The sequence below is a fragment of the Malaya genurostris genome, chromosome 3 (assembly GCF_030247185.1).
Source record: "Malaya genurostris strain Urasoe2022 chromosome 3, Malgen_1.1, whole genome shotgun sequence".
NCBI lineage: Eukaryota > Metazoa > Arthropoda > Insecta > Diptera > Culicidae > Malaya > Malaya genurostris.
The window spans coordinates 243,823,081-243,848,863 of NC_080572.1; the positions used below are offsets into that span (position 1 = coordinate 243,823,081).

At 38.6% G+C, this 25,783-nt stretch overlaps 3 protein-coding genes across 3 annotated transcripts in view; 2 read left to right on the plus strand and 1 right to left on the minus strand.

The window, feature by feature from the left end:
- Positions 1–5,192: 5,192 nt before the first annotated feature.
- On the plus strand, positions 5,193–6,612 carry LOC131434267 (chymotrypsin-1-like). Its single transcript, XM_058600931.1, has 3 exons — positions 5,193–5,745; positions 5,872–6,262; positions 6,321–6,612. The coding sequence occupies exons 1-3, from the start codon at positions 5,519–5,521 to the stop codon at positions 6,504–6,506; spliced, it is 804 nt and encodes a 267-aa protein (XP_058456914.1). The 5' UTR covers positions 5,193–5,518; the 3' UTR covers positions 6,507–6,612.
- A 28-nt stretch (positions 6,613–6,640) lies between these two features.
- Positions 6,641–25,783, minus strand: part of LOC131434266 (protein Lilipod) — a 65,285-nt gene continuing 46,142 nt past the window's right edge. The window contains exons 2-11 of the mRNA XM_058600930.1: positions 23,580–23,704; positions 23,191–23,330; positions 22,899–23,129; positions 22,769–22,837; positions 13,912–14,067; positions 13,684–13,836; positions 13,471–13,625; positions 13,182–13,413; positions 12,952–13,108; positions 6,641–7,004 (exon numbers count right to left, since the gene is read on the minus strand). Of these exons, the coding sequence (XP_058456913.1) occupies positions 6,749–7,004; positions 12,952–13,108; positions 13,182–13,413; positions 13,471–13,625; positions 13,684–13,836; positions 13,912–14,067; positions 22,769–22,837; positions 22,899–23,129; positions 23,191–23,330; positions 23,580–23,704 (1,674 nt within the window). The 3' untranslated portion in view covers positions 6,641–6,748. The remainder of the gene's footprint in view (positions 7,005–12,951; positions 13,109–13,181; positions 13,414–13,470; positions 13,626–13,683; positions 13,837–13,911; positions 14,068–22,768; positions 22,838–22,898; positions 23,130–23,190; positions 23,331–23,579; positions 23,705–25,783) is intronic.
- On the plus strand, positions 21,262–22,793 carry LOC131434268 (tetratricopeptide repeat protein 12-like). The gene is made up of 2 exons (XM_058600932.1): positions 21,262–21,573; positions 21,629–22,793. Exons 1-2 carry the CDS (start codon positions 21,443–21,445, stop codon positions 22,293–22,295), a joined length of 798 nt encoding a protein of 265 aa, XP_058456915.1. The 5' UTR covers positions 21,262–21,442; the 3' UTR covers positions 22,296–22,793.

Sequence of the window (25,783 nt, forward strand, 5' to 3'; positions counted from 1 at the left end):
ATGGAAAAAATTCAAATGATTTGTAAATTGGTTCCACATAAACTAAACGAACGACAGATGGAAATACGAAAAACCTAGTCCTTTTAAGCATCGAAAGAAAGAGTTTTTTTTGCATTGGATGGTTGCTGACGACGCAACTGCTGGATTTATTTTGAGAATCCGAAACGCTACAAAAATCATGGATAACGACAGGAATATCAAGGCCGAAAAACCAAACCGTTTTGAGAAAAAGACAATTCTATGTGTGTGGTGAAATGAGAATGGTAGTATGGAACTACCAGTTTCTTAAGCCCGACAAAACAGTTAGTTCCGTCCGCTACCGTTAACAAATGATCAATTTGAGAAACGCCAATGTCGAAAAATCGGACGGAATGTGCTCGAAGACACGACAAACTTATTCTGCAGCAGAACAAAGCTCTTGCATATCCAACCAAAGGGCTAAAAAAATAAAATTTCCACGCTTGGTTTGGAACATCCTTATACCAGTCATATTTACCAGACCTGTCACCTTCTGATTATCACATCGGAAATGGTTAGATGATTGGATACCAATCAGAGCTAATAAAAGTCATTTTCATTGACTCAAAACAGACGGATTTTCAGTGAAAATCCCATATCGACACATTCAACTGAAGCTGTGAGAATCGAAAATGACAGAAAAAGGTCGAATTTGTAGTAGTTTTGGTTCCCAAAGACGTTCTGAGATGTAATTACTTCGCTTTGTCATATTTTAGTCACTATTTATAGCCAAGCGTCACAGATTTCCAAAACATCGACGAAAGAATGAGATTTGAAATTCTGCTGATGCTCCCTGAAGACGTTAGTTTGGTTTCGTGTTGGCAATTATTCTTTCTCATTTTTTCAATGACAAACGAAAATGTTTCGTCCCTCTTCGTTTGTTCTGGTTTCGGTCATTTACGATTGAGACAGTAAAATATTGAAAATGAGGATTGGATTGGATTCTTTCATTGAGAATGCGTGAGAATTTTAAGCTCTGATGCCAATAAAAGGAGAAGATTTCTTTTGGGATGGTATCCATCGATTGCCCAAAAGATGCATATAATGTGTTGAAAGTGAGGGCCAAGGTGCACACTCTCATATCATCAGAGATTCATGCACACTCATATTTTCAGTAATATTACTAAGAGATTCTTTAAAAATCTTGAATGAAAAGAAGCAAAGCCATGGTATTACATTCCTTTTATGGAATTTAACCTTCTATTTCAACAGATTTCGCAGTCGATTTATAGCGTACAGAACCATTGCATGGCTAGTATTACGATCCTACAGACATTAAGAATGCGAGTTTGGGGCTCGAACATACAACTGGCTTAAAAGATTAGCGCCCTACGCATTGAACCTGGTTGTGAAAAGCCGGGAAGTGAAAAGAAGCTCATTTTGGTATAGCATAACCTGTTCAATTCGTAAACAGTGTTGAGCCAGATTTAGAATATTTATCTCCGTTTTTCGAAAATTCCGTCGCTCTAAAATTAGGGTTTGAAGGTTTGAGATCTGGATGAAATTCAAACCTAATTAAAGTTCTGTGAGATAAGTTTGAGAATATGTATTTGAAAATCAGCCTTACCAATTCTGAGAAAAATCAGTGATTTCCGTTTTAGAGATATTTATCACTATTTCAGGTACTTCAAGAAAAAGTTTTGTAAATGTCTTCAAGTTGTTTTAGCAGAAGCTTCATTTTTTTAAAGGCAGCGTTTTGCCAATCGAATACATCTTTGCTGTACGCGATCTATCTGTAGGATCCCGACACCAAGCTAAGCTTGCATTTTGCAGTATAAATCAAACAGAAGAATATAACGCCTTCAAGTAATGCGGTGCTTTGAAGTCACGTTAGATCTTTGCAACAAAACCTTTCGGTTTGCCTTTGAATTACCTTAACTACCTGACATTTCGCAATGGTGATAATAAGCCAGTTTCTACGACACCAGGCAACGGACGTATGAAGAAGCTTTTGATGTAGTGGATAGAGCAGACTACGAGGTACGATGTGGACGCTTTCAATCTGACATCAATAAAGAAAAGTGAGAACAAGAGTGGACTCATATTACAACCTTGAGATACAGCTGATGAATTTATTAGTAGATATTTGTTTATTTATTTATTTATTTATTTATTATCAACGGACATTACAGCCTAAATTATATGAGTGGGGAAAAGCCCGTTTGAGTGTACCAGAACATTTCAATGGCACTATTCTCAAAGAGGCATAAAAACCACTATCTTTTCCAATATTTGCACATAATACATACAAAATTGTCGTTGTTAATAAAGAAAACTATACAAACATCATATGTTAATCATACAAACACCAATAAATAATATAACACATGGATCAATAAGTCCCGAGACTAACAATGGAAACAACATTTTTTTTTGCAATTTTTTTTTATTCATCAACATAATCACCTTTTAGGGTGATACAATGGTTCCAACGTTTCTCCAATTTTTCAATACCATGTTTTTAAAAAAATTTATCTTTCGCTTCAAAATAAGCTTCAGTTTCAGCGATGACCTCCTCATTTAAGCCAAATCTTTTTCCCTGGAGCATTTTTTAAAGATCAGCATAGAGCCAGTAGTCACTGGGGGCTGAATCAACGAGTATGGGGGGTGGGGAAGCAGATCAAAGCCCAATTTGTTCAATTTCGCCATTGTTTTCATCGACTTGTGGCAGGGTGCATTGTCTTGATGAAAAAGGATTTTTTTCTCTGCATGTGCGGTGGTTTTTTTTTTGCGATTTCCTCCTTCGAACGCACCAGTAAGTCAATATAATAATCACTGTTGATCGATTTACCTTTTTCGAGGTAGTCAATGAAAATCACACCATGCGTATCCCAAAAAACGGACGCCATGACTTTGCCAGCTGACTGCTGCGTTTTCGGACGCTTCGGACGGCTTTCGCCAGCTGTGCGCCACTCAGATTACTGCCGCTTCGACTCTGGAGTGTAGTGATGTATCCATGTTTCGTCCATGGTCACGTAACGACGCAAGATATCTTTTTTGTTGCGAGTAAATAGCGATAAACTGCTTTCTGAATCATCGACTCGTTGCTGTTTTTGTTCCATCGAAAGCAATCGCGGCACCCACTTGGAAAAAACCTTTTTCATGCTCAATTTTTCATGAAGGATAGTAAATACACTTCCATATGATATCTGTGTCATCTGAGCAATCTCACGGAGCTTCACTTTACGATCTTTCATTATAATTTTTGTCACTTCACTCCCATTTTCCGGTGTAACGGCTTCCACAGGTCTACCCGAGCGTTCCGCGTCATTTGTGTCGGTACGACCACGTTTAAATTCGGCGAACCACCGACAAATCGTTGCTTTTATTGGACAAGAGTCTGGATAACATTTTTCAATCCATTGTTTCGCTTGCACGGTGTTTGTACCCATTAAAAAACAATGTTTTATCAAAACACGAAACTCGGTTTTTTACATTTTTTAAACAAACTACAAAACGACTTTACTCCAACCTCGATAACTCAGCTGTTTCTGGTCGGATCGACTTAAAATTTTGACCCGTTTCAAGCAAAGGTTAGTACTCTAGAAAGACGTGGTTACTGGTTTACTACGAGCGCCATCTCTGCTTTAGTCTCGGGACTTATTGATCCATGTGTTACATAAATATCACAGCAGTTGTAGTCTTCGTATAGAGGATGCAAATTTTTTTGATGAGTGGCCAAACTCGAAGGTACACTCTACTCGTGAAAAAGTACGTATTATTGAAGAGACTGGTTCGTGATATCCATAACTCATACGATGAAACCTCGTTGATAATAACGACACATCGTGAGTTCTTGCAGTTCAGGTGCATCAATTTCACCATTCAGAATTTTCGCAACTGTTAAGGCTTGTTGAATACGACGACGACGTTCCAATGATTCAAGACTTAGTAGCTGACAACGATCTTGATATGGCGGTAGGTTCTCCGGGTCACGCCATGGTAGATTCCTGAGAGCTAATCGTATGAATCTTTTTTGAACTCTTTCCACTTTTAGGCACCAAGTTAACTGATACGGACTGCAAACTGGCGATGAAAACTCAAGAATTGGATGAACTATGGAGCAATAAAGAAATTTTAAGCAATATGGATCACTAAAGTCACGGGATATTTTAGATATGAATCCCAGTTGTCGATTCGCTCTTTCAGTTATATGAGCCATGTGAGAGCTAAAGCTCAGTTTGTGGTGCAATATAATGCCAAGATAACTGATTTCATTGTCACTAAATTTCTGTTTGAGCTGTTAGTAGAATGTTCTCACTAATAGTACTGTTGTTGTACCGTTGAATTCCACTATGTTATATCACGTCATTACACTCTCACAAAGTCACTATTTTCACAGTCACTATTTTTCCGAAAGTGTATCAAACGTTATAATACAGATACGTATTTCGGAATGCTATTTGCATCCTTCTTCAGTGTATCGGTTTTATAAGTTTATTGAAACTTATAAACTTATAAAACCGATACACTGAAGAAGGATGCAAATAGCATTCCGAAATACGTATCTGTATTATAACGTTTGATACACTTTCGGAAAAATAGTGACTGTGAAAATAGTGACTTTGTGAGAGTGTAATGACGTGATATAACATAGTGGAATTCAACGGTACAACAACAGTACTATTAGTGATTTCATTGACTCTACGTAACGGGATACCGTCAATGCTGTAACTGAAGATGATCGGATCGCTCTTCTTATGAAAAGTCATTACGGTGCATTGAGCGATGCTAATGGTCAGCTGATTTGTTCGACACCAATCCACGAAGCTATTCAATAGTTTTTGCAATCGAACGCAGTCTTCGGTCGAATTCACTGTCAAATAGAGTTTGAGATCGTCAGCAAATATCAATTTACATGCAGTACCTAAAACGGAAGCTACATCATTAAAAAAAATTTGAAAAGCAGGGGACCCAGATTACTACCCAGTGGTTCTCCTGATACATTGGTAAATGCGGACGATTCGCAAGAACCCAGTTTTACACGAATGATTCTGTGGGTAAGGTAAGACCGTAGCCAAGTGGTTAGCTTGTGTGTGGTTGTTTGATTCGGTCGAATGCCGTTTTTAGATCAGTGTTAATTGCACCAATTTGCATTTTTCCTTTCAAACAGAAAATTAATTGAGTGCGACATCCTGCGTGTGTGTGAGCTAAGTACATGTTTTGTCTAGACAAATAATTCAAAATACTGACATGATGGTAAATGGTTGAGATTCAATGAATTCACTATTGCAAATAATGTGTTTCAAAAAACTTGTGGACGTTGTGCAGTCTTGGTTTATTTGTTTATTGATTTTTGAATTACAAAGTGACAAGTGACAACAGTATATCGTTGGATTTTCAAGCAGCACCTGTACGAATATTTATAAAACGAAGATGTTTGAATCGTTTAATAGTTCTCCAAGTAACGTACCGTCAGAAGCATTCAAATCTTCGACTTGTTCATTATTCGTTTTAATTTCTCTCTGTTAAGGTGGTCATTCTACCTTTCTACCGTAGAATGATGACTTTGGCAAGATTAGTTTTTCTTCTTTTTTGGTTAGCATGTATTGTATGCACAGAAAACTCAACTAATGACACTAACGCTGGAATTCGACCATACGTAGTAGGAGGTGGTGATGCCGGTCCAACCCCATACCAAGCGTCTCTTCAACGGTCTGGACATTATTGCGGCGGTGCCATCATTGATCGCCTATGGATCCTAACGGCTGCTCACTGCTTAACTGAGTGAGATCAATTGAAAAAAAAAATCTGTGAGGGTAATTCGGTGCATGGATAAAGTACTTACTCAGCGATAACCTGTAACAGATTGTTGTAGCGGAATTAGCGTTTCTTACCGATTTTTCCTTTTAGTCTGACTCCAGGCGAAATGACGGTAGTTGTGGGAACAACCCAGTTGAGCAGGGGAGGTTTGCGGTACCAAGTGAACAAACTGATTCAACATCCAGACTATGACAGGAGAAGGATGGCCAACGACATAGGGCTGGTTAGAATATGGGGATTTTTCGTATGGCTGCCGACGTTGATTGAAAAGATTGGTTTTTCTGAAGAGTATGTGACCAACGGAAAAGAAGCAATACTGTCCGGTTGGGGAGGTCTACAGCAGAATGGAGCGCCGCTTTCCGATAAGTTGCAATTTGTTCGGCTGCGTGTGCTTGGTGAGAAACAGTGCAAAGAGAAACTGAACTTCATTGGCACCGAACATATCTGTACTTTCACCATGGAAGGAGAGGGAATTTGCTCGGTTAGTAAAGTTTGAATAACGATTGACTGTCGCGTTGAGACTGAGCTTTTCGTTTCAGGGAGACTCCGGTAGTCCGCTGGTTAGCGAAGGTAACGCTATCGGAATTGCCAGCTTCGGGGTAGGTTACTCTCCTCAGAAACGGTGCGCCGTTGGGATGCCGGATGGATTTACCAGAGTGTCTTATTACTATGATTGGATTAAGCATACTACACAGCGCAATTTATTAGATATTTTTTTCGGATGAGAAATAATTGAACACACAACTTTTTTTTTCTCACACTTGAAAGCAACTTCATGTTCGTTTGATTTACTGTTAAAATACTGATGTTGATAATTTCACTGGCATCACACTTCAACGAGGTTTCATTATAACGTTTGAGAAAATGTCGAGCAGAGTGTATGAATTATTAAAAGTCTTTATTTTATGCGGTATTCTCCACCACGGCAAACTAGAGTTCACCTAGATAATATCAGTCGGTTGTCCATTCAGATGTTTTTCTTCTCCGTTATACCGTTGGGCATCGAAGGAACTACGGGAACTGCAGTGCACCCGTTCGCTTCTAAAATGTGCTTTGATGGCTGAGAGTTGTGCGTTTCGTTGGTTTCATTCACGATGAGATTATGTTGGCTAACCTGACCGGTGCTGTTCTGCGTTGGATGGCTGTGGTTGGCCAGATGGGATAATGAATTGTGATAAATGCTGGATTCTAGATGACTGCTGTAGTTGAACAGGGCCTTCAACCTGTGTCCGAAAAGAAATAGGACCGATATCGATCCCGAAAACACTGGGTTAAAGAACTAACACGTATGATGTGAAACTAGTTGAACTATTGATGGGATTAATATTAATGGTCGCGTTAAATGATAGCACGAAGAGTTAAATGGCAACGCACAAAACAGTTTATTTCTACAACAAGGTGAAGGTCATCGATAAATAAAAAATAAGGAAATAATCTGAACAACTGAAAATCTTTACTCTCTTCTACAAATCTAAAGCGTTCAATATTATAATATGTTGTTTCTTGTGTAAGAAAATATCATTCAATGTTTCACTTGGCAGATACCACTTAGCCTAATCATTGATAGGTTAGGAAAATTAAATATAAAAATAAATATAAAAAGTGTCTTCCGTGGGTTTTTACTACATGAAGAATGTAATAATGAAACAATCGATAATCGATAGTGACAAAAGGAATTAAATGCATTTGATTTACTTGGCAACGAAGCTTTTTTTCGCTTATTAAATTGTAAAAGGAAAATGTCGGCATATTTCCGATGCCCACGATAAACAATTTCATGCAGTTCTGCTTCTTTCCAACAGTCTTATTGGTGACGGAACATATGTGCATTTCGACAGAGTATACTTCGGAGACTAGATTGGAGGAGGACGTTCGAGGCTAAAATGGATCTGTACTTAGCCTTTACTTTTTGTTCCAGTATAAACGAATTGAGATTTAATCATCGGTTAAGAAAAAGTGGAACAGTTTATCATCCTTATTATGAATAACGACGTATTGGGTTTTCGATCGTATTTCATTTGGTTTCCCAGTACTTGCAAAATTGTTCAAATCGATAAAATCATAGAATCATGGTCGCGACTCTAGGCCTTCTTATAGGTTAGAAATCTATCGTTTCTTCCTTGGTATAAAAACATATTGACTGACGTTTCCATTGTGTGCAATTTGAAACCCTTTGCTTATCCTTGATAGATTTTAGCAGATTATTTGACATCCCTCATGTAGTGCCAAATTTACTTGTACTCATAAAATATTGCGATTATTCTGCATCCGGGGGTTGGAGATTTTATCAAATGTGCCTTTTGGCGCCTGCAAATCGTTCAATATCGCCCCACACTATCCGCTCCACAAATTATCTCCTAGTTCCTTTAATCCTTTCCTTCAGGAAAATAATGAGAAGCCATGGTAAGATACAAATCTCCAAATAACCAGGGGAACATGCTACTTGAGCCAATTTGTTCTAACACCTGATCCGTTACTTTCTATGATTTTCCATCAATCAGAAATTCACATCCAATGCTCAGTAGAGTATCCATTTGACTATTTTAGTTCACCATACTTCACAGTTGAGTCCTAGTGTATAGAACCATTGAATGGCTAGTAGTACGATCTTGTTGACACTAAGAATCCTTCTAAAAGGAGCTTGACTCGTAAGAACAGGTGACTATGCATTGAACCACCAACTATTAAGGAACTGAGATAAAACTGAGACAGGATCAGCCATCTCAGAGAAAATTGAGCGCACTCGAGCCTTTTTGCCTTTCTCATATAGAAAGGCTATTCAATCACTGTGAAAACCTACTTTACAACCGAGGCCCGGATGATCGAGTATCATATACCATTCGACTCAGTTCGTCGAGATCACAAAATGTCTGTGTGTATGTGACAAATAATGTCACTCTATTTTCTCCAAGATGGCTGAACCGATTTTTACAAACTAAGATTCACAGGTCTTATAGCTCCATACAATGTTCCTGAATTTCATTTGGATCCGACTTCCGGTTCCGGAATTACAACGGAATATGTGCAAATTTATGAAAATTATGCACTCCCAATTTTCTCGGGATTTTTTTTTAACACAAACTAAGAAACAAATAAAAGGTCTTGAAATTTTTCAAAAAGTCTTCGAAAAGTTGATCCAGGTCCGACTTTAGGTTCCTATATTGCAGTGCGATTAGCGAAAATTTTCAATTTCATGAGTATTTTTTCACGAGCGATGGCGAAACGAAGTGCACATTTCCATAAAACTTACTGCCAAATTCTTCCAGTTGGGGCAGCGCTTGTTAGTTAGTGAATAAATAAAACTACTTTTCAATCACTAGAAATTGCGTTGTCGCTCTGAATGTTTATGGCCAATAACTAACAAGACGTACACACTTATTTTTTTTCGCTGAATCTCAGTAAAATAATTGCCGAGATTTAAACAGACGAGTACTCGGTAATCATCTCGGCAAAAGATAAATTGGCGGAGTCTCGGCAACCTTAAGTTTGACCAACGTCAGTTATTACCGAAATTGTCAGCAAAAAGTTTACTGTACATTCGGCAAAACTTTTACTGCATGTTCAGCAAGTAGAGTTTATGAATTACCGAGATTCCAGCTACTGAAAGTAAACAAAAAAATCTATCTATCTATTTTTTCGAAATTATAAATGTTCAATGTGTGGTCAAGGTTTCGTTTTATTCTCGTATAAATGTAAAAAAATACAAAAAAAATAAGATTAAGGATTTTTTTACAGGTAGTACTCAATGCCTCTACTTCGAAGCAGAAAGCTTTGAAAAATTAAAAATAGGCTCGCATTTCACGCAAAAAACAATAAATTTAGAACATATCCGATTCAATAGGGATTTCGATATTCCTCCAGATAGAGAGCAATCACCATTATCAAATTCGTCTGATATTACTACCAGTCGTGGCGTCTCGTAATTTGGCATCCCGTAAAAACTTTTTGATTGTAAGAGCAGGCTATGGAAGGCGATTTCTATAATTAACAATTTTTAGTTATTGTACTTACTGAAAAGATAGTAAATTCTCACATCTTCCTTGTGGACTACTTCCAAAATATACCCCATGTTTTCGAGTGATCATCGGAAAACTTCTGCAAAATATTGCGTCAGAAAATAACTGCTTCCTTACGAAAATGTAAAGCGTAAATGACAGTTGTCTTGCCGAATTTCATCAAAAGCTAACACATATTTCAAAATTTCGACAAACGTATTTGCTGATTCCGGAATAATCATCATTCACTGATGAATTTAGCAAAAAGTTATGCCAAATTACGGTAAAAAGATGCACTCTGCCAAAAAATCAGAAAACTTTTCATTTGAATCTAAGTTTGTAAAAATCGGTTCAGCCATTTACAAGAACATGGAGTGCTTATTTTTGCACATATCACTCTAGAACTCTGAAAACCGGAGCGTTCTATGGGAAAGCATGACCTTTCATATGAATCTAAGATTTTGAAAATCGGTTCTGATATCTCAGAATAAATGAAGTGCATGTTTTGTTGCCATTTTTCACACATATCACCCGGTAATTCCCGAACCGGAAGCCCGAATCGGATAAAATTCAATAGCGTTCTATGGGACCATAAGACGTTTCATATGAATCGGTCAAGACATATCCGTGAAAATCTAGTGCATATTTTTTGCATATACACACGCACAGACATTTATACACAGACATTTTTCGATCTCGACGAGCTGAGTCGAATGGTCGGCCCTCCGGGTGTCGGTTCCTTCTGCTTACTTAAATGACACTTGTCACGTCTCACTTTTCCCCACTTTATCTTTACATCCTTGTTCTCTCTAGTTAGTTTGATATTATTAAAAACCGAAAAAAGTAAAAATTACCGAAATTAAAAAATTTATAGTGGAATGTAATGGAACTTTCTTTTTTGTTTTAAAAAAGGGCTTCATGTAATGTTTGAATCCATTTGATGAAAACAATGCAAAGAGGCGGGGCTGGTCGATGGAACGGTGACCTCGAAACACGATTTGTTCTGTATACGAAATAGATCATCCAAATTTAATTCAGTTAACATCTCCCTGACTGTTGGACTAAAGTTATTTACATGTATAAACTAAACATATGGGAACATCTTTATTCTGTAAGCCCCTGCTAGACTGTGGTGCTTAAGAATGGTTAAATTTTCACACTAAAAGTAAATTGGTACGCCCTTCACGAATCGAAAACCTGTGGTTTGTGACAGTGGTTTGTATACATTGCTATAGAGAACCACTGGTACAAGTTAACTGGAAACCCACAAGGAAAACCCTGAGTGTGGGAAAGAATCAGTGGATTTTTGAAAAAACTAGAACCAGGGATCATCAGCAGCGCAGCAAAATGTTGAGGTTCGGTTAAACCAACCCCGATCCGAGATGTTGCTAGCTTTAAAACGGTGCGGAACATCCTTTCCATGGAAGGATATTAGTCGTACAAAGCCAATCAACATCCGGACCGATACATGAAGCATAATTCCGTTGAGCTGCACTGTTATTGATGACGAAACATATGTCAAATTTGATTTCAAGCAACTTCCCGATCGAAAGTCTTACATCGCGACCGGACGAGGGGATGTACCGAGAATATTCAAGACTGTATTTACCGACACGTTCACAAAGAAGCCCATGATTTGACAAGCGATTTGCAGTTGTGGTCAGTGTCACATCCTTGACGATGACATCTCAAGAACGTCAGAAAATCGTGCCGTTCATCCGCAAGCATAGGTAAACTTGGCATTACATTCCTTTTGTGAAATTTGACCCTTCTTATTTCAACATTCTTCGCAGTCGATTCTTAGCGTACAAAATCATTACATGGTTAGTATCCAACTGACACTAAGCATACTTCAGATCGGGGCTTACGACAACTGGCTTGTAAGACCAGCGCCCTATACATTGAACTGCCAACCTGGGATGATAGGGGCAAAGAAATCTTTTGGCTTGATTTAGCCAGCTGCCACTACTCCAACGTGTTTCTGGAATGGAATGTTGCCAACAAAATCGATGTTGTTCCCAAGCTAATAAATTCTTCGAATTACCCAGAGCTATGTCTATTCTGTACATTGGCTCAAAGGATAAAGTGAAAATACGTGCTTTCGCATTGAACTTTCACGTAAATAAAACAGAAGTATTGCACCGTTTTCAGAAACATTGCTTCTTAGGACCAAAGCAAATATACATAGATCGATTACAACGCAATCCGTTGATTGTAGAACGAGTACGCTCTGCACAATACAATGTCAAATAAATAAAGAATTGACAAGCTTCAGTGAGAAAATCATAAGAGTATTTCGCGATTAACTTATGCAAGATGAAGTGCCGTTTATTGTCGGTACTGGGATTCCGTTTTCATTATTATAATTTAAAATTTAGTACAGTTTCACCAGTTTTTCTTATTTAGGACAGACGTGGTTTTAGACATAAGGTTTAATGACTCGACAAGTAAGTCTCTTAATAAAAAAAAACAAGGTTTTAGTACATTCTTATAGCAAACCTGCAGGATGCCGAAATGTTTGGTATAGTACCTACTCTAAGACTATCAACAGGAATGGTTTAGAACTGTAGTCCTCGTACATTTCATGCGTCTTCTACGACCGAACTATATTTTTGAAAACTATGTACAATCAAAGTTACAGCGATATGTACATGGATGTCTGAATGTTTTAAACAACTACTTGTTGTATAATATAAAATTGCAAAAATTCTACTACTTTGAGTAGGTATAATTTAGTATCTAAAATAATTAGTTCGCTTCATTTCCCACAGTCGATTGCTTATACAGTGCGCTTACTAATAATACAAATAAAATAGCTTAGTTTATTACCTGAACTGTTATGTAAACAATAATTCAAAATATGTATAATAAATAAAAATAATTTGCAACCATTTCGACAGCATTGTGCATGCTACTAAACATATCTCGCTACTCATTTCCGTACTCACTCTCACACTCTTTCTATTTCTCACTATCACGCACGTAATCTCATTCAGTGTGCAATTGTTTTTGTGCACTGGAAACCTATGACTCGAAGCGCCAAAGCGTAGCAAGTGTGCACTATTGGCTGGGGTGTGGTGATGTGGCAGTAAGCACATGACTCTGAGCTACAAACACTTGCTAATTGATGATAAACGAGAGGTAGCTGGTGAAAATGAAATAATTTTCCACTAACCGTGCGCACAGCTCCCGCCTCACGGTCGCGGTGAATTTGTTCACCAGGCAGAGTGTGGCCGCCGTACCAAAGATCACATTGTACAGCAGCACAATCAGGAAGTTGCCCAGCCACTCGATCTGGCCGAAATCGCCCAGAAGATCGAAATTTGTGATACCTGGAAATAGGGCGGAATAAAATTAGTTTTGTTTTTCGATTCCGATTGGAGTTGTTAAGCTCAGCAGACTTACCTAGAATTCGAGTCAGTAATGGCAGGGCAGAACTTAAAATCAGCACAAGCGCACAGTTGGATATTAACTGCGAGAGCGAAGTTTTTCGTCGCTGAGGCCGAACGTTCCGCATGAATGGCATTGTGTAGAGACCTACCGCCGACGTCACGCCCAAATACATGATGATACAGACCTCCAAAGCCGCCCCCAACGGACCCAGCTTGGAAAGGGATGTAATTCCCAGGGTAAATTGCTGCAAAGTAGAATCAGTGGTCAGTGGAAGGGATAGTTCAATCTAGTTCAATTTTACCCGTGTACTCAACGGCACTGCTTTGATCCCAATCAGCAGTTCCAGTGTGTTCTGTACCACCAGCAGCACTGTGATTCCGGTGAGAAGAAGCAATAGCAACATTGCTACCGGATACACAAGGTTTCTTTGTAGCGCAGATGAGCTTCGTTGCTTATCTGTAAAATATTTGTACGTTCATATTTGATTGAAATTTTGCGATGAACATTGAAATACCTAACGTTTTCCGCTCGGATTCGAGCGATCTCAGTCTTTCGAAGAGTTTTGTCGACTCACTGATACCGTTGGTGGCTGGGATTTGATACAAATCCTTCAGTTCCGAGACTAACTTTGATGGACCGTAGTCGATCGATGTGACGCTTTTGAGTTCTGGAGATACAAAGAGAGACGGTTCATGAGAATCTGGTTAATTACAGTTATTGAAATCATTCATTATTCTCTTACCAATGTTAATATTAGCATTCGCAAGCTTTCGTCGCACGGTTGCCTCCTCCAAATTGAAGACGTGGAATTCTTCGTTTACGTCCCGCAGTAGATTCGGTTTGACCAGTACCTGACCGACGACACCGAACAGTCTTACGAATCCCATGGGAGTGCATACTGGAAGAAAAACAAATCGGAGTATTATTACGCTTTTTTTATATCTAGTTTTGTTGAATTTATCGTTGGCTGGAAATAGATTCATTCTTCATCTCGGTGGCATCAACTCATTTGAGATGACGCCGGCTGATAGAACAGCTGTGATGCCAGCTATGTTTTGCTCATAGTTCGATGGACTTAACTTTCACTTACTACCAGTAATAGACCAGCTATGACACAATGACGCAGAAAATCATCGGGCAAAAACACGAAATGGACCGAAGACTTTCAAGAAGCTGAAAACCCAAAATCAAGAGAAAACGAGCCGCACCTGCCAAATCGAGGGAGTTATACAATCAACTACTGTGCGGGAAATCAGCCTGCGTAATCATCTTGGATGATTATAAGATGCTTCCGGGTGACCAGTTCTACAAGGTCCGCGCTGAACAAAGTATTGAAGATGCCGATAAATCGATTTATACAGAAAAAAATCGGTAAAAACCAATGATCAAGCCAAGCCATTTGTAAATGTGGAATGCTTTCGAATCTATTTGTGACAACAATGCTTGCAACGGCGCCTACTTCCCATGATCCGAAAACATCATAATCCAGCACTGTGGTGGCCGGATTTAGCATTACTGCATTACGCGCAAAGGACACGGTAGCCTAGTACAAAACCAACAACGTCAAGATCGTACCTAAGAAGATGAATCGTCCAAACTGTCCCTAGACAAGAACTATTGAACCGTTTTGGGTTCTGATAAAGGAGTATTTGCAGGCTGTGGATTCCATTACCACTCTCGAAAAATAACACATCACTCAATAAGTCGTGTGAATTACCAAGAGAAACACATCTGTCTTAGTCAAAAATCGGTTTTAATTATCAATCTCCTTCAAGAGCAATACAACCATTCTAAAGTTTCTCTAACTTTTCTTGTAGTACGATTTGCTTCAAAACAGGCTTCATATTTAGCAATTGTCTTTCATTTGAGCTAAATTTCTTACCGGTGAGCAGTTTTTTTAATTGGCGAATAGTCAGTCGTCACCGGGAGCCAGATTTGTACTATACGGTGGACGAAGAACCATTTCGAAGTTCAATTCGTTCAATTTAACCATCGTTGCCATCGACCTGTGAACCGGTGCTTTCATTTGGAGAAATAATGGATTTTTGCATTCAAACAATCGAACAACGCATTGTAGTATTCACAATTGACTGTTTTTCCTTTCTCAAGATAGTCGATGAAGATTATACCATGTGCATTCCAAAATACTTAAGCCATAATCTTCCCAGCTAACTGTTGTGCTTTTGGACTTTACGGAAGTGGTTCACCAATTGCAGCTCACTCAAATGATGATCGTTTTGATTCCGGAATGAAATGATGGATCCATGTTTCATCCATTATTTATTACTTGTAAACATGGCCAAACACTACTCTGAATCATCAACACGTTGTTGTTTTTGATCAACTGTGTAAACAATGCGATACCAACTTTGAAAAGAGCTTTCTCATGGTCAAATGTTCATGTATAATTGTAAATACACTACCTTCTGATATCTTTACGGCCTCAGTTATCTCACGCAATTTCAATTGACGATATGATATAACACATTTGTGAACTTTTTTATGTTAATTGGAGTAACCACCTCAATTAGACGACCAGAACGTTCACCATCATCGATATCTGGACGACCACGTTCAACTTCAGCAACCCATTAACAAATGATTCTTTTCGATAGAGAAGAGTCCGGATAACACATTTGAAGCCATAGCTTAAAAACGATACAAAATTGCTGCAATTGAATAATGTCATTAAATTTAGCACATAGCCTTTTAAAAGTTGGCACCTTGAACGTCAAATGGATTTGACAATGACAGCGCTATCTGTGTGTCAGTCACACGACTGATTGAGTGATGTGTAAGTATTCAAATTTTGTAGCAAACAATATGTGCTGATATGCTAATGAGCACCGGACGATCGATGGTCCGCTCCTTAGCGTACAATTGAAAGGATCTCGGAAATAATAAGTGGAATGGTAGTAGAATATAATAACGGATGTTTTTTAGGTTTTGTTTTTTTTCCAATTCTATTGTCTGATAGTTTTTTCAACTCTTTTGTCTGAAAGTTGTTTTGACACTTGTCGTATGTTCCAGTCCCGACCTGGAAGGATTCGTAGTGTCAGTAGAATCGTAGTACCAGCCATGCAATGGTTCTGTACACTCTGAATCGGCTGCGAAGTCTGTTGAAACAGAAGGTCAAATTCCACTACAGTAATGTAATACCAAGGCTTTGCTTTTTACTGTTTGGAAAATAATCATGAATAGATTAATTTCAGAACAACGCTTCCAAATCGTGAAAATTTATATTCAACATCAGTGTTCAATTAAAACTGTTTATAGCGCAAAATTTTCTTCAGTGATGAGGCGCATGTTTTGGTTGGATTGATACGTCAACAAGTGAAATTGCCGTATTTGGAGCAAAGTTAATCCACACGCCGTTCAAGAATTACCGGTGCTTCCCGATAAATGTACTGTTTTGTGTGGTCTATGGGCTGGTGGAATCATCGGTCCTTATTTCTATAAAAATGAGGAAGTCACCGTGAATGAAAATCGATACAGAACCATAATCAATAAATTTTAGTTGCCAAATCTTTAAGATGTGGTTCCAACAGGATGGTGTCACTTGTCATACTGCGCCCGAAACAATCGTCTTATATTCGGCCATATGCCCGAAATCATATTTAAATATTAAATACCAAGAAATTATCTAATTGGAAATATGTTATGATTTGGACACTAGGATGACTATTTTTATGGTCATCTCTAATTTCGTAAAGCGGTAGTGGACTAAACTTTAAGCAACTCAAAAAAATCCCTAGGCAAAATTTAAGCTAAATCGGATATGGGTAGAGGGAGTCACCTGGCGGTCAAAGTTTGAAAATTTTCGGTCTTAAAAATTACCATAACAGATCGGCTGAAAAGTTCGTATCGTTTCTATGAAAGGGCGCCACTAGAATTGAATCCATACCATTTTCAGTTAGTACCAACCTTCAAAAGATACGTGTATAAATTTGACAGCTGTCTGATTATTAGTTTGTGAGATATTGCATTTTGAGTGAAGCTACTTTTGTTATTGTGAAAAAAAATGGAAAAAAAAGAATTTCGTGTGTTGATGAAACACTACTTTTTGATTAAAAAAAAAGTGCCGCCGCTACCAAAAAATGGCTTGATGAGTGTTATCCAGACTCTGCACCGGGCGAAGCAACAATTCGTAAGTGGTTTGCAAAATTTCGTACTGGTCATATGAGCACCGAAGACGATGAACGCAGTGGACGTCCAAATGAGGCTGTTACCGATGAAAACGTGAAAAAAATCCACAAAATGATTTTCAATGACCGTAAAGTGAAGTTGATCGAGATAGCTGACACCCTAAAGATATCAAAGGAACGTGTTGGACATATTATTCACGAATATTTGGATATGAGAAAGCTTTGTGCAAAATGGGTGCCGCGTGAGCTCACAATCGATCAAAAACAACAACGAAAAACCATGCTGAAATTGAACGAATTGGGCTTCGAATTGCTCCCTCATCCACCGTATTCTCCAGATTTGGCCCCCAGTGACTTTTTCCTGTTTTCAGACCTCAAGAGAATGCTCGCTGGTAAAAAATTTAGAAGCAATGAAGAGGTAATCACTGAAACTGAGGCCTATTTTGAGGCAAAAGACAAATCGTACTACAAAAATGGTATCGAAAAGTTGGAAGATCGCTATAATCGCTGTATCGTCTCTGATGGCAATTATGTTGAATAATAAAAACGAATTTTGGCAAAAAAATGTGTGTTTCTATTAAACGATACGAACTTTTCAGCCGAACTGTTAGTACATGAGATTTCCAAATTTTTTGATGCCAAAAGACTTAGAATTGCATGAAACATGGAGATCTGTTAACAAACAATAACAAAAAAATCGATGAATGAATACACAGTAGGGCGTTGAATCTGAAGATAATTTAATGAGCGCAAAATAAATGAAAACGTGTTCGAATGGACTGTCTGTTGGATTGTTTTCATAGTGCGTGAGTGTTGTCTCGAAACTTCACGCCCTGCAGTACCAAACAATTGATGTTGAAACTGACTTTAAAGTCTTTATTGAAGACTATTTGATTGTTTCGCTACATATTAGGAATGTTTTGCTAAAATTCTTAGTAAATTAAGTTTTATTGAGTGATGAAAAGTTGAAAAAAATATGGATATTAATTTCAAGATATGTTTCAAGAATCTGTTGAGAATTTCAAGTCAAACATTATGTGTCCGGTTGAATCCCACTTTTTTGTGTGGTTTATCTTCGCACTGACAATTCGTTTTCGAGACGCAATAATAATTTTATTTTACACGTAATCTAAAGCACCCAATAATCACTGGATTCAGCACGAAATGAACATTTGAGAACACTAACCAGAACGTCATTACAACAAAGATAAACTCAAGATTACAATGTCTCATAAGATCAATTGAAAAAGGTGGGTCAGTAATCGTGAACCAGTAGGCTCAATAATAATGTAATTTTATTCACCCTTTGTTAATAAGCGTCGACTAGCTCCGGTAAAATGCCATGGAAACAATAAAAGATACAAAAGAAGCAAACATATGTTCACCTTCAGCACATCTTGCTTCAATTGAATTTAATGCTTCGTGGAATGATACAATAACAAACTAAACAAATTCTAAGAGCAAATTCAGCAGTTAAAAGTTCTATATGGAAGATCTATAATAGAACAGAAACTGGAACAAACGTGTCCCCAGCAAGCCGTTCTAGTTTTATTTATTCGACCAGTTCTTCTGTCAAATTTAAAACTGGTCTACGATGCCGTTCTATTTTTTGTATATCTGAAACACGAATAAAACACTGTTGGGGCTGCCAGTTTTTCTTGTTATAAAATTCAGATTTAAATTTTGTAACTGGCACAAATTATGCATCTAGAACTAGAACACTACTGAATGTGCCCTAAGAGCAAATTCAGCAGCTACAAGATTCATATGGGTGGTCTATAATGTAAATGAAACTGAAACAAACGTAGCCCCAGCAATCCGTTTTAGTTTTATTTATTCGACCAGTTCTACTGTCAAATTTAAAACTGGTGTACACTGCCGTTCTATTTTTTCTATATTTGAAACACAGATAAAACTCTGCTGGGGTTACCAGTTTATTTTGTTATAATTTCTATATTTAAATTTTAAAACTGAAATAAATTATGCATCTAGAACTAAAACACTCCTGAATATGCCCTAAGTAATTTTAACTTTCTTATTTTAAGAATCGCTGAATATGCAGCAAAATCACTCAATATAGTTCGTACTGAAACTTGATATTTTTTCCAAACATAAACAAACATTGTCATGGTTACGACGCATGTAGCGATCAGATGCTTGTTTTTTATAAATGCATTCATTTCATAGGGCAATATACATGAGTTTTTCTTCGCCGTAGCATCCACAATACCTAATTTCCTAATTTCGAACATCATGTTGATATGTTTAAATTCATTAGTTAATATAAACACTATCACTATCAAGCGATAAATTACATTAATACCCGCGGACCCATAAATACGTGCCAACGTCACCTGGAGGACTCACGGGTTATTTTCAATCCACCGGCCATTTGCCGATCACCAGCTGAAGGCTGGATCTGCCAAAATCGACCATTGCGACCCCAATACGACATCACCTAATGATACTATCCTAGTTTAAAGTTAGTTATTAAATAAAATCAGAAACTGCCCTTGGCATCGTATAGCTTAAGCAGTGTGCCTAAAATATTATGTTATTGAAAAATAAAAAAAATTACATTAAAAATAAACATTTATTTAGTACATGATCCTATAACTGTTTCAGGTTTGTTCGTATCAGTTCATAACTTTCTTTCCATGTAAGATAGCTGTCTATTGGTTGAACTCATGGAAGAGGAAGGAGTCTAACATAAACATAAAATTGGAACTCCAATGCACTTAATGAAACGATAAAGAAGTTTCATGTAAGAAAGTTCACGACAAGCAAGAATGTCGCGAACTGGGACATTGGATAGTCTGCCTTGGGTACGCAAGGAATTTTTTAGTTGAGATCTGACATCACGCTACTCCTCGCATGTCCAAACGACACGATCAATATCGCGATAACCTTCGCCACAAGCACAATGATTAGTCTCGGAAAGTTTAATTCGAAGGGGATGTGCAACTAACGTGTAGTGATTGGACATGATTCTGAACATCACACGAATGAAGTCGCTACTTACATCCAGTCCCCTGAACCATGTTTTTTGTCGATATTTTAGGAATAATTGAGTGCATCCACCGACCCAGATTATCTTTATCCCAAAAAGCTTACCAGCTGGCAAGTGTGCTTTGGTCAGACACGCTATAGTATTCGTTGAACGCAATCGGTCTCTCATAAGTTTCACCTTTAACGTTAGGCAAAACTATCTGCTCTTTCATTGCCTGGAATGGAGCAATGAGCCAGAACCCAGACTATAGTGATTTGATAATTATTATTCAATATGACGTCCAGGCACTAGACTATCTGTGAAGAGGAAAAAATGGTTTGGAGATAATGTGACGATTATACTCAAGCTATAATGAACTGCTGCTAACTCTGCTATATAAACAGATGCAGGTTCTTGAAGCCTAAATGAGGCCGAAACATTATTGTTGAACATACCAAACTCTGTCGTCTCTTCAATTCGTGATCCGTCCGTGTACAACATTTTCTCAGAGTCAATATTAATATGAAAAATATACTTCCTATATAATGTTTATGACTCTGCAATATACATCTCATCTATCACTATTATAGTTTTCATACGAACAACTTTTGAATTCCAGTATATAAGAGAAGTTATTTTTGTCATAGAAATTTCGCACAATGTTCCTGAAAACTTTGTATGAATTTCATCAGACTTTTCATTTCCGATTTCCGTGACTTCATAAGACGTTGTTATGATTCACATGAAAGCGAGTGCATGAAAGCGCGTTTACAAAGTCAATCCATGGATCGAAATAAAATATGAATATTTACTTCTGGAAAACAGTTTCATATCCCGAGACAATAACATTTACTTCAGTTCATTGACATGGATCGAAACAATTTAAATAATAGGAAAACACAATCAACCAAAGTTAAAATGGTAATGTCATGAAACAAAGGAGTGAAACGGGTGGTAGAGATCTACCTAGCAACGGTCATCGTTTACATTCATTGTGGTATCCAAGGGGAATACTGTCGTCACAAATCCGGGTGTAGAAAGTAGGCTATGTACTGTCTTGTCTTGTTACCAGACAGTGTTTGCTACTTGAATCGAAAGGTAGTGGAATCCGCTCCGGGCAGAGTTAGGGTTTTTCCAGTATGTCTAGTAAAATGGACGACGATGAATTTCAAGCTTCCATGAGCAAGGTTGACGAAGTAATGAGGATACTCGGTATGATGAACAGTGGAGATAAGGACAAGGAACAGATGGGAATTGCTTTCGCGGATCGGTAAGTTCACTGTTGTTCAGCTGAGTGTGCCTGTGTTGACCGTGCTTTGATTTAGATTTTTGGGCGAAGACAAAAAGGACCTGGAGAAAATCGATGTCAATAATTTCATAGTTCGTGTCAATCAGGAGCGAACAATGATTAACAAAAAAGATGATCCCTTGGAAAAACCGTCGTCGGATAAATTTGCATTTATGGCTGATGTTGAAAAGGATGCGGCACGTCGTGCGGCAGAACGGAAGGAACGCGAACAAACTGCTCAGGGATTGAGGCGAGCCGGAAACCGTGCCTTTCGGAAGGGAGAGTACGAGAAGTCAATCAGTATGTACACGAAAGCGATTGATTACCTCCGGGACAGTCCGATACTGTACAACAATAGGGCGTTGGCCTACATCAAAATAAAGCTTTATAAACGAGCAATAATTGATTGTGACTTTGTGATCAGTAAGCTAGACGATAAAAACCTGCGGTCGTGGATTAACCGGGCGACGGGTTATTATCTACTGGGCGAAACCAGAGTATATGAGAAGAGCATTGCCGAGGCAAGAAAGAATAACCCCAAAGATTTGGACTACATTGATCGGATTGTGCAGAAGATTGAAGGGACGGTAGCAGGCGAAGGCAATGATTCGGAAGGATTGGAAGCTACTGGCGGCGGAGGAGATGCCGCCGAAAGACCTCTGCCGATGGACGATGTACAATCCAATTCATCAAACGATTCATAAACGATGCTAATGCGACAGGTTATTCCGTGACTGCAATAAAGCTATGACTTTCATCAAATCCAATCGCTGACAAATGAGTTTGCTTATTACACAGGGGCTGCTGTTGCAAATGATGGCCTCAGTTTGCTGTGCAATTTTATCGATAAAACTTTCCCAGAACATCAACTTGTTACTCACGCTCAACGGTGAAGGGGTGTGGTAAAAAGTTTGACTGCAAGGAAACAAACAAACCGCATGCAAAACCAAATGTTGTTGTTGGCTCCAGGACAAGCTTGTGGGGGTGCATCCGTTATGGTGGCTATGAAGCAAGAGTTGTTTACGTGCTGGGCGTACACTGAACTGTTCTGTGTTACGTGTTTTCATGAAGACGCACGTAGAATGAAACTTTTTTTTTTAAATTATGCAGGCCAGGAATTTCCTTCTTCTTGTTGTTATATTTTATACTGTATTTATTAAATCATTTATCAACTTACCTAGCAACAATAGCACACCCAGAAATGAAACGCATGAGTACAAAAATGGCAGGTGATATTTTCCTAGATCTGGAAAGCGAATGTAATGGTAAAGAATGTGATATCAAAAATATTTTTAAAAAATACTCACTAAATAAGGCTTGGAACGTACTCCGTTCGGGATCACGGAGCGCCGAGATGATATATGTCAATCCGAACACAATGAAGGCGAGCAACGAAAACACGGTAAATGTTTCGTAGACCCGTGCCATCACACCCTTTTTATGGCCACTGAAACCGGATGATTCGGTGAACAGATATGCGAACGGTAGTAGGACGAACAACGCCAGATTGGAGAACAGAAACACGTGATTCCAAAGACCTGAAAACAAACGCATTCGTTTCAATCAGTGCTTCCCGGAGCGAGTTCCGTCGAACCTTACCTTGAATCAGTGAACTGTTAAGCCACTTCACGTAGTAGCTGTTGGGGTACAGTATCAGAACCTCGTTGCTGGCAATCGATATCGGTAGGAGCAATGCCGCACCCACGGCGACGGCCAAGGAGAATGTGCATAGCCATAAACTGCAACGTGAATAATAATAGAATTGTTAACAATAAAAGCGATTTAAATAAACAAACAAAAAAATTAACCGATCTTATTTAACTGCCATCGATTGTGATCGTCGGGATTTGGGTGGGTTTCAAAAAACAACAAAAAAAACAATGCTATTATTGCTCAAAATAGCCTCATTTCCTCACCGGTAAATGAGAACGACGAGTAGCAGCGGAAGCACCTAATTTTGCAATATTGCAACGGTGTTCTGTACCTACCTAATTCTATAAACTGTAATCTCATCGTCGTCTGTGGAAAACAAATCCTCCCGGTCGCGTCGTCTGAAGCGGCCGATTAGTGCAAAACTGCCAAGGTAAAGCAGCAGAAACAGCAATAGAAATATCTGCGGATAAGGGAAAAAGAACAAAAGAAATTAATTAGTTTACCGTCGGTGTGCATTAAAGGCTTGTAAAAATGTACTTTTTATTACAAATAGACTTTTAGACTGTTTCTCGTTTGAGTTACTAATGCGTAACGAACAACAGCAGTCGAAAAGTATCACTGAAACTATTTAATTCAAATAACTTTCCACAAACACACAACACATGAGACGCTTCCACCTGTTGAAACATGTTTATTGCCTCTTAGTACCAAGTGCTTCAATTGTTCACCGGTAATCTATTGCGTCATATATGGCGCCGTCTACATCAATGAACAAAGTGTCTATTTCTGCTCCGAATCAAAGTTCAACATGCAAAGTTCAGCACACACAACATACGACGAATAACAATGACATTTACAAGGTGAGATGAAAAAACTGCAACCAACTTCAGACTGCTGTCATTTCTAAACCGCTCGTCCCACAGCTGTCAGATTTATTCTAGTGACAGCTCATTATATTATTTACAAGCGCACAAAAGCATTTTGGTGGGAATTTTTCAGAAAAAAAGTTATTTGTGATGGAATTCAAGTGTGATAGTGTGATTGCTTTGCATTTGGCTGGAAAACCACAAGTGGCTATCGTTAGAGCCCTCCAGCATTCAAAAGTGAATAAATCTTTTGTGTCTCGTACCATCGCTCGTTACCGTGATACTGGTAGCGTAGCCCGACGTCAAGGAAGTGGACGAAAAAAAACAGCAACATCGGCAGAAATGGTTCGAAAAGTGAAGAAGCGAATTGAACGAAATCCGCGTCGCAGTGGCCGAAAAATGGCTCGTGAGCTGAACATATCGCAATATGCCATTCGGCAAATATTGAAAAATGAGCTTGGACTAAAGCCATTGAAGTTCCAAAAAGTGCAAGATCTTACTGATGCGCAAAAAAAAGTTAGACTCGAAAAAGCTAAAGAGTTGCTTCGCTTGGCCGAAAGTGGTGAACTGCCGAATTTGGTTTTCTCCAATGAGAAACCATTCGTTATCCAGCAGTTTGTAAACAAACAAAATGATCGTGTTTACTTGCCAGAGAGGTCAGCTGAAAATTTGCAACTTCGGTTGGCCACCAGAACTCAAAAGCCGGCCATGGTGATGGTGTGGGCCGCCATAACAGCCGATGGTCGCTCGCCGCTCGTATTCATAGACCGTGGGGTCAAAATAAATGCGCAAATCTATCGCGAAAATATTTTGGAGGGAGTTCTGAAGCCCTGGGCACGCAAACATTTCGGCCGCAGACCTTGGACATTCCAACAGGACTCAGCACCATCGCACTCAGCACGCGCCACCCAAGAATGGTTAAGAAATGAGGTTCCTCGCTTCATTTCCACCGCACAATGGCCACCAAAATCTCCGGATGCCAATCCGTTGGACTATTGTGCCTGGGGTATTTTGGAAAGCAAGGTTGGCACTAAAAAATACCAAAGTGTCGATCATCTCAAGCAAGCGCTTCGCCGAGAATGGGACAGAATACCGCAGAGCCACTTTCGGGCAGCGTGTGATGGTTTCATTGGCCGTTTGAAGGCCATAGTTCGTGCCAAAGGTGGCCAATTCGAACAAATCTAAACCGATTCTCAAATTTGATGTTATTTCCGACATTTTTTGCTTTCATTCAATAAAATTAAAAAAAAAATGAAAAAATTATGGCGTTTTACTTTGTTGCAGTTTTTTCATCTCACCTTGTAGTGGATGAGTTGAATGGCTGTCTATCTATCTGGTCGTGTGTGTGCTAAAATTACAATTGATGAGCACTCTTGCTGTGATAACATCCGAGCAGCGTGAATGAAGTGACTAAAACGGTATTTTCTCGGCCGATGATTTCGATGGTCACTGAAGTGTGTTCAAAGACATGCTCCTCGTTAAATCGTTGCGGGTACGGTTTGAAATAACATAAATTTTATTGTTTCTTTATTCATGACATAAAAGTCCCAATAAATTATTTTCAAATAGCGATCAATATTGTGGTTGAGAATAAGATTCCACCTTTTGCCTTTCTCGTATAGAAAGGCTATGCAATCACTGTGAAAACCGACTTCGGAAGGCCGAATGTCGTA